The 15,776-nt window shown below is 39.4% G+C and overlaps 1 protein-coding gene across 1 annotated transcript in view; it reads right to left on the bottom strand.

Annotated features, from left to right (window-relative positions):
- Window positions 1–15,776, bottom strand: part of Myo3a (myosin IIIA) — a 420,268-nt gene that overhangs the window by 51,185 nt on the left and 353,307 nt on the right. Inside the window, exons 25-30 of the mRNA XM_087207257.1 lie at window positions 13,563–13,716; window positions 12,396–12,484; window positions 10,384–10,513; window positions 4,143–4,222; window positions 3,614–3,691; window positions 1,092–1,297 (exon numbers count right to left, since the gene is read on the bottom strand). Coding sequence (XP_087063383.1) covers window positions 1,092–1,297; window positions 3,614–3,691; window positions 4,143–4,222; window positions 10,384–10,513; window positions 12,396–12,484; window positions 13,563–13,716 — 737 coding nt within the window. The remainder of the gene's footprint in view (window positions 1–1,091; window positions 1,298–3,613; window positions 3,692–4,142; window positions 4,223–10,383; window positions 10,514–12,395; window positions 12,485–13,562; window positions 13,717–15,776) is intronic.

Raw genomic sequence — 15,776 nt, 5'->3', positions numbered from 1 at the left:
ATTTATTTATTTATTTTGGTACTGGGGCTCGAACTTGGGTCCTTGCGCTTGCGCAGCAGGCGGCGAAACCACTGAGGAGCTAAATCCCCGGCCCTGGAAGTTCATATTTGAAAGTGAAATTTATTTAAATTTAATGACCAATAGAAATCACAGAATTGATAACTATAAGGAACACGGGCACCAAAACATTAAACTCATAAGATATTGAACCTTTTATTACCATTAATATATTAATTAATATAATAGAATTGCCAACTGGGTATGGTGGCACACACCTGTTGTCCCAGCACTTGGAAGGCTGAAGCAGGAGGATTGCTGAGAGTCTGAGGCCAGCCTGAACCACACAGGGAGACCGTCTTACCATCCCTCCCCCAAATACTGTACCATGCAGCTTAATTAATTTTACATTAGTCTCCAATGTTAAAATAATTTCTTATACTTAACTGACTTTTAAAAACTGATTTTCTTAGTTGACATAGACCTAAGTGTCTTTTTATATCTGGTAAATCACCTTTAGGGATAATATCTCGTTTAACCATTATGACCATCCTATCAGGCAGTCATGGCAGATTTAGTAGGTGAGGAAAATGAGGTTCCACACAGGCCGGTTTCTCAGCACCAGCTCTGCTGACATTTGGGTGGGAGAATTCCTTGTGGTGGGGAGGCGCCCTGCTCATTGTAGAACTGATGTTTAGCAGCATCTGGGGCCTTTATCCACCAGGTGCCGGGAGAACTTTCCCCTTCTAGGGGTGACAGACGAAAATATCTCCAGACATTGCCAAGTCCCTTTGGAGGAGTAAGATCCTCCTGGGCTGAGATGGCTTTCACAGGCTGCATAACAAGTGGTGGGACTGGGACGCGAACCTGGGTCTTCTGGCTGCTCAGTGCAGAATCGGACCTCATGACCTTCCTGCCTGCGCCCTAAACTTCCGCTATCGCAGAGGGCCTTCTCAATGTTTGTTTGATCGTTTGCATGAACAAAACACCTATCTTCTTGACCACCAAGGTAATTCTTTCCTATTGGTTTCCCATAATTTTTCTGAGGAATTTTTAGGTAAGCTGTATATAGCAACTTAAAGGAATCCACATACCGTTTTATAAAGTTAGCAAAAAGTATCCGATGTGAGTATCCCAGCCTTCGAATTCTTGCTGTTTCCAGAATTCCCGTAGAGCGAAGCTGCAGCAGGACCTTCTCTTTGTCATACTTTCTTGCCTGACGCTCATTATTTGGTTTGATGCAGCGGACAAAATGAGGCTGGCCCACCACCATTTTAGATAACAGATCCATCAGGGAGTACTATGACATGCAATCAAAATAAATTCCCCGGTGTAGCATACATAAACTTATGAGCTTGCAGGTCTTTTTACTACAGTGATAAAATTTGAAAAATGGATGTTAACAAATGGTCGTATTAACACAGTAAGTGGAGGGAGGTCTAATTTAATGCAGATCTTACTTGCAGTATATCTTAAAAGTTACAGACTTACTTATAGAAATGTGGAAGCAATAAGACAGGAGTTGGCTATTAAAAGTTTGCCTATAAACTCTTTAGGCAACTTTAGTTAACAGGTAAAATTAGTTTTGATATAATTTGTGAGTAATTGCATCCTTTCAGGCAAACTTACTGAACTACAAAATTTAGACACACAATTTAATTCAGTTTATAATTTTCTTGTTCAAATCTCTCTTTACAGAAAGTATAAAAAGTACACACTTTAGTGTCCCAATCACCCGTCTTTAAAATAAGGACAAAGAAGTTAATACAATTTAATATTTAGAGCCTAGAAATAAAAATATGCAAGTTGTCATTCACTGTAAATATCCTAGTTTACTTTAGCTTGTTCACTTGATTTATTTTAGGAGAATTTTTTGATACTACATATAATAAGCAGTACCTTAAAGAGAAGTCAATGACTGGGCAATAAAGAAAAACATTAGGATGATCATGGTTCATTGAAAGTAGAATTTTAGCAAATCAGTACCTCAAGGGCCAGGATCACAATTTACTGGTGAAATAATATTTAGACATGGACAATGCTGACAAATGTATCTCTTTCTGTGTTGGAAATGTGAAAGCCTACAATCATACAGTCCAAAAAAATACTGAAATCGGGCAACTGACACAGCACTGAATTTGCATGCCTTCCTCTTGGATCAGATGTGATCTTTCCCGACAGCTGGTCTGCCACTTTGGAGCGCCTCTTCATTACATTTATCCATGAGTCATTGGTCCCTTTGTCACACAAACATCTGACAGGCACTGTGATACAAAGGTGACACATATCTGTTGGCTTTTTGAGCAGGAGCATATTGCAATTGAGGCACTGGATTTTCTTAGGTAGCAAGGCATAGCATTGTACTATATTCATTCTTGTCTGCAGAATGAAAATAGCTTTAAAAACATTACATGCTGGGGCAGGGGATTTAGCTCAGTGGTTCTGCCACCTGCCTTGCAAGCAGAAGGTCTGGAGTTCGATCCCCACTACCAAAAAAACCCCCAAACCAAACCAAAACAAAACAAAATTACATGCTGTGTAGAATTAGCTTCTATCATTTTTCACTTCAGCCTGAAGATGAAAATGATCTTATAAACTAATCTGGTTTAAATATACATACAGAGTTTGATGCCAACAGCAGAGAGTTATGACAATAAGGTGGATAACTCACAGAAAAGAGAAAATAATCTAGCACTAAACACTTTCAGTGATTCTCTGGTTCCTCCTTGATGTGAAGGGAATGTATCCGCAGCTGAGGTTAAGACATTAAGACACCACTAATGGATGACTAAGTGTACATGGTCTGCTATGAGTGAGGGCTTGGGGAATATCTGATCAAAGTATTCAGATAGCTTAAGAAGTATTTCATGAAGCTCTTAGAGAACTGAATATATTCTTTGACACTCATAGCAAACTTAATCCAATTTCCTTTACCTCCCTCACATTCAACTTTATGACTGATAATCTCCCAGTGTTAGATGATACCTTCTTCATTTTCACTGGCTGGCCAACCTGATTTTATCAGAAGGGATAAAAATAAGGAAGGATTATCTAGAGCATGAGGAAAGTGAAGAGCTGCTTGCTTTTTCTTTCCCCATACTGTCCTGGGCAGGTCTCCTTGGTTCTGTGATGAGCAAATTCCCCGACTTTTCTCCACACTGCATTCCCACACTGGCTTCTATTGTCCTGCTGAGATATCAGCTCATGTATGTGCAGGGAGACAGGGACGAGAGATGCATGTTCAGCCTTGTGCCTTCTAATCGTCCTGAAATCGTTCAGGAGGGGAAGGAAAACCATATTCATAGCATTTAATTAATAACTCTTTTAGATTTTATCCTAGTAGGAATGCATTTGATTCCATGGATAAATTTTAATCAAGCTATAGACTTCCATTAAGAGTATTATGGAAAAAAAAAAAAATTTTTTTTTTGCAGTTTAAATATCAAGTTTTTTGACAATACATTCTTACATAGCCTGGATCTAACAAATACTTAAATGGGATACAATAAACATTCTCTTTTGCACAGCGCTCTGACACTAGTTACCAGATTGTGTTATCTGTAACTCATTTACAATAACATCCCTAAGCACAACATGCCACAGCGAAGTATCTTACTCTAAAATACGATGCCACTGTTTGTGTCTTCATATTGGTTGTTTCCAGGGCATGACGGATGGCTTCTCCAGTTTCACCCTAAGGAGACCAAGGAAGAGAGTGAAGCCTCGGTGCCTATTATGTTTCATGAGCTATAGGGGGCCATTTTCCTTCAGGTTATCTTAATTTCTACATTTAAATACACAAAACCATGCAATGTGGTCCATATTCATACATCCAGGTAATTTTTTGTTAGTTGTACTGTTTCTTTGGTTGGTCTCCTGTAGAATGCAGATATTTCTGACCCTAGCTGACAGGCACATTTTTACTTGGTTTTAGTGTAACATTTAAAATTATTATAAAAAGACTTAGGAGTATCAGAAATGCATGACTATTTTATCTGCCAGCAATAACATGATGATAACAAATATCCATTTAAACAGAAAAGAAATATCAAAGAGAGAAAAATGAAGGAAAAGTTGTTTCTCTAAGAGTGCAAAAATATTGCCAAACGTTGGATTCTAGACTCACGAGAAATGCATTTTCTTACCTTTGTCAAGTTAATTGATTTTTCTGAAGTCTTCATTTCATAGTTTGTTACAGTTTTAGTTTTGGATAGTGGCAGGTGACCTATGGGGATGTAAATAAAATTATCTTCTAGAATCTTTAATGGCTAAATGATTTTTATCTTATTTAATTAAAATAAGCATTGTTGAACTTATAATATTGAGACTCAGATGCTTAGTTAACTATTTATGGGGACAAGGATAAAATAATGTTATATGAAAATTTACAACAAACTTTAAATTCAGACCCCCCACTCAAACAAAAACAAAAACACCAAAACTTCCAGTTTGAAAAAGAGAAAGGGCAGAGGTACGAGTTGTATTTACTTTCAATTGTGAGACAATATGAGGTGATTATTATAAAAAGAATAATTTTTATTTTGGGTGTGTGTTAATTGGCAACCAAGAATTTTCTAAAATGTAACTCAATCTTTATAATGAAGCTTGAAAAGTATGTGAAACATTAATTCACATTACGTGCTTATAAGCAAATCCAGTGTGGTTGACAGAAATGGCCATTTTCAGTCTAGCATTCAGAAATATGTGCTTCATGCCAGAGGCTGCAGAAAAACACGTCTAAGGCAGTGAATGTTATGGGTACAGAAGCTGGAAAGTGTTGGCCTTGACTCCAAGCTGGAATACTTAAAAGCTGATTTGCCGTTGGGTCATTTACTTAGTGTCTGATCTGTACTTTGAATCCATGAAATGGGGATGATTTACTGTAATTTTTCTGTAAGGTAATGCCATCTTACAGAACTCTGATGAAATGTGGCCATTTGTCTGGAACACGGTGGGTCATTTTCACTGCTCTCTCATCCCCCTACTGTGATGGCTAATCCTGGCTATCAACACAACTGGCTCGAGAGACTGATAAAGTTCACTTCTGTGTGGTCCAGGGGGTGTGACGGTGGGGACTATCTCCGGCCTCTTTCTCTTGGCTCTTCCTGGTTCCCTCTGCTTCCTGGCAGCCACATGAGCAGATTTCCTCTGTAGGCTCTTCTGCCATGATGTTTCTGCCTTGAAGCCAGAGCTGACCATGGATTTGAACCTCTGAAGTCGTGAGCCAAAGTTAACCTTTTCTCCTTTAAATTGTGTTAAGTATTTTGTCCAAGCAATAAGAAGGTGACTAATATAAGCTTCACACACAATAAACCAATCAACACACAGTCCAGGAGTTTACCATTCCAATGGTAATGTCCAAACTATCTCCAAAATTCAGTATCACTTTAGAGAGATTATTGCTCTTCTTGCTCCTTCTTTTAGGTGATAGCCAGAGGCTAAATGTTTTTGGCTAATCCTTCCCTTTTTTTTTTTTTTTTTGTAGCTGCAAAAGGTTGGCCCAAAGATAATGGGGCAGGAAGGAACCTTGTCTGGGATGTGGTTGGTGGTGCCTCAGATTTGCTTTCTTTCTCCTTCCTTCATTATTTTGGGAAAAGGGCTGAGATGGGTATGCATGACAGCTTCCATGATGGGCTGAAACTGTGCACCTTTCAAATGTGAGACTTAACTGACTACAGCAGGGTGGACAGAGACAGTAACACATGATCTTTAGCGATTTTCATTTACTGTCTTTTTTTATTATTACCAAAGAAAGTTTTTAAAAAACACTTAACGGAAAAATAAAACAATAATGACAGTCTTACGGCATTTCCTAGAAGCACGATAATTATACAAAGTTCTAGAAACACATTAACTAGGCTAAACTTATTACTTAAATTAATCAAATAATTCAAATTTTAAGTTTATCTGAAAATGAAAAGACTAAAGGAAATTTAGTAAAAGGGGAATAATTTCACTTTAATACAATGTATATATTAGTCCTCAAATTACTTAACAAAATAAGTAAAAAGTCTTTAAAAATTTATCTGTGCAGGACAATAGAAATTAAAATTAGCATAGATCTTAATTTCAGAAAATATATCTACTTGCTTTTATAGTTGATCTGATGAACAAAACTGTGATATAGCAAACCAGAGGTATGAGCAGCAAGGAACTATGGTACATTTCCCTTAATAATGGTTGAGATCAAGTTCATATGTGAAGCCATAAGGCAAATGAGCATGGTTTATTTTATAATTTCCTCCCTTGTATGAGCTCTGGGGTTGTCTGTTCTTCTTTTTCTAGAAGCTTGAGGTTCGGTATCAGGTTGTTTAATTGGGATCGTTCTGTTTTCCTAATATGGGTATTCACTGCTATGAATTTCCCTTGTAAGACTGCTTTCATTGTGTCCCATAGATTCTGATATGTTGTATTATCATTGTCATTTAACTGAAGGAACTGTCTGATTTCTTCTTTAATTTCCTCTGTGACCCACTGGTTATTCAGAAGTGTGTTGTTCAATTTCCACATGTTTATGAAATTTTTTGAGTTTCTTTTGCTATGGATCTCCAATTTCATTGCACTATGGTATGATAATATACAGGGGATAACTTCAATTCCTTTGCACTTACTTAAACATGTTCTATGTGTGAGTATGTGGTCTATTTTGGAGAATGACCCATGTGCAGCTGAGAAGAATGTGTATTCTGATTTTGTGGGGTGGAAGACTCTGTAAACATCTGTTAAGTTCATTTGTTGAAGAGTTCGATTGAGTTCTAGTATTTCATTACTTATTTTTTGTCTAGTTTATCTATTTGTGACAATGGGGTATTGAGGTCCCCCACTACAACTGTATTAGTGCATATATGACTTTTCATGTATTTGTTTTATATAGTTGGGCACCCTAGTGTTTGGTGCATAGATATTTATGATTGTCATCTCTTCCTCTTGGATTCTTCCCTTTACAAGGATGTAGTGTCCTTCTTCATCTCTCTTAATCAGTGTTGGTTTGAAATCTACTTGATCTGCAAAGAGGATAGCTACTCCTGCTTTTTTTTGGGTTCCTGTCTCATGGAGTATTGTTTTCCATCCTTTAACTTTCAGTCTATGATTTTCCCTTTGAATTAAATGTGTTTCTTGTATGCAGCATATTGTTGGATCTTGCTCCTTGACCCATTCTGCCAGTCTATTTCTTTTGACTGGTGAATTGAGACCATTAACATTGATGGTTATAACTCATACATATTGACTTATTGTCATGACTTTTTCTGTTTTTTGGATTCTCCCTCGTTGCATTTAATTTCTTGTCATACCTGATGGATTCATTCCGCTGGGCTTCCTGGGGTTGTGATCCTCAATGTCTGTTCCTAGGATATTGTGTAAAATTCTTTGGCGTGCTGGTTTGGTATTCACGAAGTTCCTAAGGTGCTCTTTGTCATGAAAGTATCTTATTTCTCCATCCATTTTGAAAGATAGGTTTGCAGGGTACATCAATCTGGGTTGGAGGCTGTTTTCTTTTAGGGCTTGGAATATGTCACTCCAAGCTGTTCTTCCCTTGATGGTTTGTGTTGAGAAGTCTGCTGTGATTCTGATGGGCTTTCCTTTGTATGTGATTTGTTTCTTTTCTCTAACTGCTTGTAGACCTTTGTTCTTCTGTTGAGTTTCTGGAATCTTAACAATTATATGCCTATGTGTAGATTTTGTTTTTATCAAGGCTATTTGGAGTCCTATATGCCTCACTTATCTGTATGTCAGGCTCTTTTCCCCTGCTTGGGATGTTTTCTGCCATAATTTCTGTGAAGAGATTTTTTTGTCATCTCCACTCTCTCCTGTTTCTTCATTGACTCCAATCAGTCTTATGTTATTCTTCTCTGCATCATCTAGCAGCTGCTGGATTGATTTCTCATGTTCCCTTATAATTTTGAAGCAATTTTTCTTTTCCTGATCACTAATTGCAATCTTATCTTCTATATCTGAAATTCTGTCCTCACATTGGCTCATTCTGCTGTGTAGACTTTCAATGGAGTTTTTCATGTCCTGGAAATCTATCTGCACCTGTTTTATGGATTCCATTTGTTTTCTATGTTGGGATTCCATGATGTTCCTGAGCTCCTCTCTAGATTTATTAATCATGTCTTGCACTAGGGGCACAATTACTCCTGTTATCTGAGAAATTATTTCTGATTTCATTTTTTCCAGATCCCCTTTTGTTGCCAGTTCAGTGGGTCCAGGTGGTTGAGTATCAGAGTGTTCCATCTCATTTCCCTTTGGGGTTGCTGTAGCTGATCTGGAAGTCTGGTTTTGAGACTTATTTACATGTTTTCTCATTTTGACTGGGGGCGGGGGCTGTTGGCGCCTGCATGGATTACCTCCTCTGAGCTGGGAGAGGTGGGACAGGGGCTGGGAACAACAGTAGGGATGGTGGGCCAAAAGCCCTTTCCTCTGGACCAGGAGCAGTGGGATGGCGGCTCAGAGGCCCCTACCTCTGGGCTGGGAGCAGCGGGACTCAGTAGCGTGGTCTGGTGGTCCAGTGTCCTCTGTGTCTTTGTAGTGTGGAACCAGGTGGCTGTACAGAGGAGCGGGGGGGGGGGGCGGTGTCCAGTGGATTGTTGCTGGGGCGTGGGCTGATTTGGTGTGTTCTGCGTGACTCGGGACCTCGGTAGGGTCGCCGAGCATGGTTTATTTTAGAATCTTGGAGACAGCAAGATAACTTAAAATTGTGTGGTATTGCCATCAAGATAGATAAATATCAATGACACAAAGAAGTCCAGTCATTTGAACGGTGTCAGAGCAATTAAGTGTGTGGGGGGATAATTCTCCCAACAAGTGGTGCTAGAATGTTTGGAAAGTGACAGGGAGGAGTGGGGGGAAGAATTACAAAATGTCATTAGGAAACATCATGTGTGATGATGAATATATTCACCACTAATTTTGGTGATGTAACAGCATGATCTGGGACCATGTCTCACAAAGTCAAAGAATGAAATCAAGGACAAAGGAGGCCGACAATAGGAATATTTAAGAAGAGAGAAATTGCTTGCAATAGTCAGGAGGGGACCCCAAAGTAGGTTTCCATGGGACTCTTTGTCTAGGAGTTTTATTAAAAAATCACCAGAGCTGGGGCCGGGGATTTAGCTCAGTGGCACCGTGCCTGCCTCAAAAACACAAGGTCCTGAGTTTGATCCCCATTACCAAAAAAAAAAAAAAAAAAAATCACCAGAGCTCAGACCTCTATGAGTCAAACTTAAGTCAACCTATTGGACAAAAACAAGCTTACTTAAACTAGAAATGGGCCTATAAGGAATCAAGGCACAGAGAAAGCAGGAGTCTGCAGGTGCCTCTTGGCCTCTAACCTATCTAAGTGGTTTATTAAAAGTAAGAGGGGAAAAATGTTTTCCAGACAGGTGGCAGCAGAAGTTGTCACTGTGAACTTGTCATAGCGATCATCCATCACCTTGCTTATTACCTTGCTTCTTACGTTCCTGGACTTAACTGTCCACCTGGTTCTTAACTCTTGACCTCAAGCTCCTGCTTATCTGACTAAGGCCTGGCCATCCTGCCTTTATCTTGGGCACTGCTTAACTTGCCTGTCTATAATGGTGATACCTGCATAAATGTTGTGTATATAAAAATTTTTATTGGTTAAATACTTCAGTTTTAATTCAATAAAATTATTAAAAATACAGAGAATAATTTTAAATTTTAGTAAGGAAAAAACCAATCCAAACTACAGTTTTTTCCATGTAAACACAAACATAAGGGCATGCATGGTCAACAGAATGATGTGATTTTTTTTTGGTACCGGGTATTGAACTCAGGACCTTGCACTTGTGAGGCAGGCGGTGGAGCCACTGAGCTAAATCCCTAGCCCAATGTGTGATTTTTAAAAATTGTTTTGAGACAGTCTTGCTCTGTATTCCAGTTTGGCCTGGAACTCCCCATGTTGCCAAGGCTAGCTTTTGAACTCATGATCTTTCTGCCTCAGCCTCCCAAATGTTGGGATTACAAGCACGCACCACCATGTCTGGCTGAACTTTTAATCAATCCAAGAGGTCACTGTGTTTGCAGAACCTCAAGCAACCTCCTGAAGGCTGCCCACTTTGGAACATAGCAGGAAGTTCTGGACTCTTTTGAGGAGAGTGTGCTTTTCCAGGGAGCTGCTCGCACACCATCCTATTTTCTGGTAAATGCCTCCAACACTTTAATAAAAAAAAAATCTACTTTTTCATATTCATTTATGTATTTTCCTCAGATGACCTGGGTCAGAGACTATTAATAAGTGAATATTTAGTGAGCTGAAAACAAACTAGCATGAAAAACTGGGGATTATATTCACACAGGTAAAAGGGACAGAAATGACTTTATTGGGCTTTGAGGAACCTTCCGAGTTCGTGGGAGTCACCTTACCTGTTTTGGTCAGAGGTTGGCTGACCAGTTGCCGAATCACACCGTTTTCTGATGATCTCAAAAGCAGCACGATATCAGTTGGGAGAGTGTCTCTGTTTTTAGCCAAGAACCCACTTGCATTGTAGAGGACCTGTGATAAAGGATGCTTTGTGATGACCACAGTCAGAGTTGTCGTCATCAACATGTTTCCTGAGAGCTCCGTGCTGAGCAGTAGGGACACAAAGATCACAAAGGTGACCCCTTACAATTTGCTTGGAAAAGTGAACTCCATATTTAGCGTCTCCTACAGGAAAATACTTGTGCCTCACTGATTTTGCCTGGGTCGATCTGTGGCTTGATTCCTCCCATTACACGGGGATCTGTCATATTTCTTTTCTATGTGGAGGGACGAGAAGTCTCTGGGGCCACCAAGGCATTTCTGATTCTACACTAACTCTCCATCTGCACCGGCTTGGCTATGATTGGTTTTTATCCTAGGAGTAGTGGAGTCTAAGCACATTGTGGGTATTTGTGTTTCTGGTACTTCTAAATAATTTTAAGGCATCTTAAAGATGAGAGCAAGCTGCAGACTTCTGGAGGATGACCCTGTAGGGTGGTTGTTATGGATTGAATTATGTTCCTCCAAATTCCTATCAAAATTCTCTGCATGCACACAGAAAAAGAGGTCACAGGAGGACAGCGAGACAGGAGTTGTCTGCCAGCCACAAAGGCGGCCACAACCAGACGCCACTTTGATCTTCAACTTCTAGGCTCCAGAGCTGATAAGAAAATAAATTTCTGGGCCAAGGATTTAGCTCAGTGGCACCGCACCTGCCTCATAAGCACAAGGTCCTGAGTTTGATCTCCAGTACCAAAAACCCCACAAAAAACAAAAACAAAAAACAGAAAAGAAAAGAGAAGAAAATAAATTTCTGTTGTTTAAGTTACGCTGCCTATGATATTCTTGTTATTCAGCCTGACCAGACTAGAAAAGTTGTTTAAAAAATACTGGGTAAAATAGTCATAGACAATTATTCATGCAAATTCCTAAAGGAGGCTTCATTTGGAAAAGTTTATACTGAGAGTCATGACAGAGGTTGTAATTTTAAAGGTTTAAGGTCTATATTTTTAATGACAAAAGTCGGTGGAATATTGACAAACATATGAAGGCTGCCAAGCAGACTTGGACGCCAGCAGTTCGGCTCATTTTACTTTTATGCATTTCTCATTTTTTCCCATTCTTTGATCTGAAGATCTTCTCAGCTTGACTTGCAGTCCTCCAGTATGTATGACATCACTGTGAGGGATGGGGCCATTATTCTCCACAGACAAAGGGGAGGAGAGCGTCCCCTGGGTGGGGGAAACAGATCTGAGGCTGCTCTGGTGTGTGAATGTGTCTCTATCCATGTGTGAACATTTCTTCCTCCAACTATGTAACAGCCCAGCAGCCAGCCCCACCTGTCTGGGCTGGCTCTGCTCTCTCTCTCTCTCTCTCTCTCTCTCTCTCTCTCTCTCTTACTGAGAGGGAAGAGAGACACGGGCTGCAGTAGAGAGAAAGCATCTCAAGTCTGAAAAGCACAGCTTATATAAAATGTCCTCAGCTATTATTACAAAATGAAAAAATTAGGTAACCACTGCCAGCTCGACACTCACAGCCAAATCTCATGATCAGAAAGATAAACCCTTTGAGTCTCGGCTCCTCCTCTCCTTTCTTCTCTCAGTTTCTTAACACGATTTCCTTTAGAAAAGCTAGAACTCACTGTTGGAGCTTTGTCCTAAGACAAGGTTTGTTCCTTCAGACAGACTGTAGGTGTGTGGCCTGAGTGTGAGTGGTCTGCAGGCGAATGGCTGACAAAGGCCAGGACAGACTGCAGGGGGCTGGAGAACAGAAGCAGCCCCGGTGGGGACAGAAATCGCTGACCACTTCACTGAAACTGTCTACCACTATTTTGGGCCTTAATTTCCATGGCAACCCTCATTATTTGATAGAAGGCTAAACAGAAAACTTAGTTATAATTCCTGAGAGATCTTACCTTTCCTGCATAATGGTAAATTCCAAAACTAAGTTCCATTCTTTTGGGTCTCCAGAAGTACTGTGATTTTAGGTTACCTTCAAATTTTTCTGTAGAAAAAAATGTCAAAAATTAAATTCCAATATCATGCATGTAGAAGATCCTCGGAAAATACTGACAGCTTGAATCATTTCTTTTCCCACCATGTACAATGAGCGAAGGAAATTTTATATAGCTAATTTATGCAGATTTTCCATGTCCTAGAAAGGACATTTTGATATATCAAGTGACTGCTATTAAATTATTTTTCCTACAACTTTGGGTTTTTTTCCATCTAGAATTGTCCAGAGGACAGAATGGGTCAATCAGTGGATCAGGAGGAAGCAACACCATAGATTTAATGGTGAAAAACAAGATCTGAACATCACCAAAAGTAAGAAAAAAGTGATTCTAAATTTTCTGCAAGTATTTGTAAAAAATAATGAATATCTCCCATCACCAGGGAATATGATGTTCCACATTAGAAAATGACTTTCTCAGTTGCCTGAAAACTCTTAAGGTTTTTCCTTTAAGTGGGATTTTTCCATTTTAACTATTTTGAATGATAATCTTCTTAAATATATTAGGCACATCTCTGCCTTCTCAAACAGAAAAAAGAAACGAATGCATTAAATCTTTGTTTGATGACTCAGGGTTATTACCATGAACATTTATTAATGTGCTGAAACCTAGAAGTTATTAAGGTGTTTGAGGCTGCTTGCCTCCATCAAATAAATGGCTCAAATGTCACAGATGAATTTGTTTCCAGCCTGCTAGCTTTTTCTTTTCAAATTCTAGGTCTGTCTTTCTGCTCTTCCCACCAAATTCTAACTTGGAGTTGGATCATTTCTGAGGTAGTTTCTAACCTCAGGTTCATTCTGGGGCTGGGCTCCTAACATAAAATAAGGATAAACCCAACATCTAACCTTGTTTAATTAATCACTAAATATTTCATGTTATCATAAAACATTCACTAGTCCAGTTATGAGATGCAGCCTCTTCTTTAAAGAAGTCCCTTCTTTTAAAGGGTTTGAGACAGCTATTTTCTCCTGGATTAAATTTTAAAAACCATTTAGAGTGACATGACAGCATTCCTCGAACCATAACATCATGGGATTTAAACCATAAATCACTGGATTTAAAACTCACCTATAAGAGTCTGGTCAGTGGCCTTGGGAAATCTACTTTCTTCATCGAGTAGGGATAGTAAACCCATTGGCTTCTGCAGAAACATATCTAAGAGGGGGCGGTTATCTTCATATTCAATAACTCTAGCATCAACATCTTCACTTAGATATTCATTCTATAGTAAGTCATGACACAAACAGAAAAATTCACTTAAAATTGTGTGGGTCATGTACAGCTTAGGAGTAATTACCTAAAATTGTACTTTACATACATTATAATAAATTGTCATCTATGATAGTGCCCTTAAACTGAGGGTATCATTTTAGTTTTCTCTCTAAAGAGCTGCTAGTTTATTAAAATCAGCACTGATTATAGTCAGGATAATAATAAAAGGATTTCTAGTCTCTATTCTAGAATTACAGACATCTCAGTTTTCAAGTTTTAGGAGAATATTAATGAAAAGTAATGACTATGTTCCAGACTTTACAATACATGAATTATGTATATCAGGGTTACACATTCCCCATTGGATCCCTCAGGAACATTTACACAGCTTTGAAATCATGATTTCAAACATTTAGGTTTTAGTTAGGTGGATAACAGGATCATGGGAATGACCGAGGCTCTGGAGCCAAGGACATATCTGGGCTGTGCCACTTCACTGGTCAGCTAATCCATCGGAATTTTCTTGCTCGCTAAGCTTCTCTCTTCTCCTCTATTTAATGGGGTAATAATCGCCCTCTCAAAAGTAAACAACACACAGGATGCATTAGCAATCACTTGCTACCGAGTATAAGATGTGTGAAGTAAGGGTAACCTTAGCAATGACTGCACAACTGTGGTGTCAGCACAGTGTAGACGCCAATGCTGCCTTAGAGAAGGACACGAAGACGGAGTGTGTCCAGCTGTGTTCCTCTGACTCTGCATCAACACCTCTCCCCTGGCCCAGTGCTGAAGTCTGCACGCACATCCTCTGAACCACAGGTGACTAATGGTGCTTGTGATGGTGGTGGGGGGAGTCAATGGTTTTCAGGTGATAAAGCAACTGTACCACCAGGCTCAGGTATGGAATATCTGCCTACTGGGGAACATGTCCTGCCCTTCTTACACGCTTAGTTCATGGGCACTTTTAACAATCATTTTACTATTTTCTTTAATTCTGCAATACATTCATTGCACATCTTGTAACAAGGCACTGTGGTGCACGATGAGATGTTTAAAGCAAGCTCCCTGTCTTGGCAGGTTTATAATAGAATTTGGGTGATAATGCAAGGTAACATATGGTAGATAGACGCGAAGTATAATATACCATACCGGTTAGGGAAAGAAAATTTATTTCTGGCAACTTTGGAATTTAGCCAATGGCAGGTGGGGCTGAGACATTTACTTCCTATGGGAGGAGTCTTGTGAAGCTGAAGTATTATTTCAAGGATGTCATGTGAGAAAAGAAATGTATTTTTATTGTTTTGCTAGGGCTTGGACTCAGGACTTTGTGCATGCTAAGCAAGCCCTGTACCAGTGAGCAGCACCCTGAGTCCAACGTGTACTTTTAAAATAATACAAAATCTTGGGCTGGCGGTGTAGCTCCCAGTGGAATGTTTTTCCAGCATCCAAGAAGCCCTGGGTTTGATCTTTAGCACTGAGAAACAAAAAAAAAAAGCCTGATGCACAAAAAGGAAGCAAAATCCATGGCCTAAAAGGTAAAGAACCTGAAACACATTCAGTTTATCCAGTGTAAGAAAATGAAAGCAGTATAGTGAAGTTTCGTAGCCTTTTCATTTGAAGGTAACCTTGGGAGAAGTCTGGAGGCTTAGAATTATTTTACTGTTAGACACATTGTGTTGACAGCATATAATAACTTAAATCACGACTGCAAAGTTCAAAAGAACTTTCATGCGCTTTATATAGAAAGCACAGGAGGTTATGGTCTAAACTGATGCATTTGTCACTTCTATTTGCCTGTGTCAGAATCCGCAGAGTGCTTTTGTGGAAGGTCAGACAGGGCGGAGATTTGTGATTTGGAAGACAATGGGGTCCCCTTACAGACACCTGTTAGCATTGTGGGCTCCAGCAAAACCAACGCAGACACAAATTGCTGCTGTGCCCGGCAGTTCTAAATCTTATAATAAAATCATCATGACTAGGACAATTTATTACACATTTTATAGCAGTTGTGATAGCTAAATTAATCTTAAAACATGCGTGGAAAAACCAAGCTCCCGTCTCCCCAGAAAG

Source organism: Heterocephalus glaber, unplaced genomic scaffold (genome assembly GCF_053883595.1).
Source record: "Heterocephalus glaber isolate CG9 unplaced genomic scaffold, H.glaber_assembly_v1.0 deba00000768, whole genome shotgun sequence".
Lineage (NCBI taxonomy): Eukaryota > Metazoa > Chordata > Mammalia > Rodentia > Bathyergidae > Heterocephalus > Heterocephalus glaber.
This window is presented reverse-complemented; position numbering and strand designations above follow the sequence as displayed.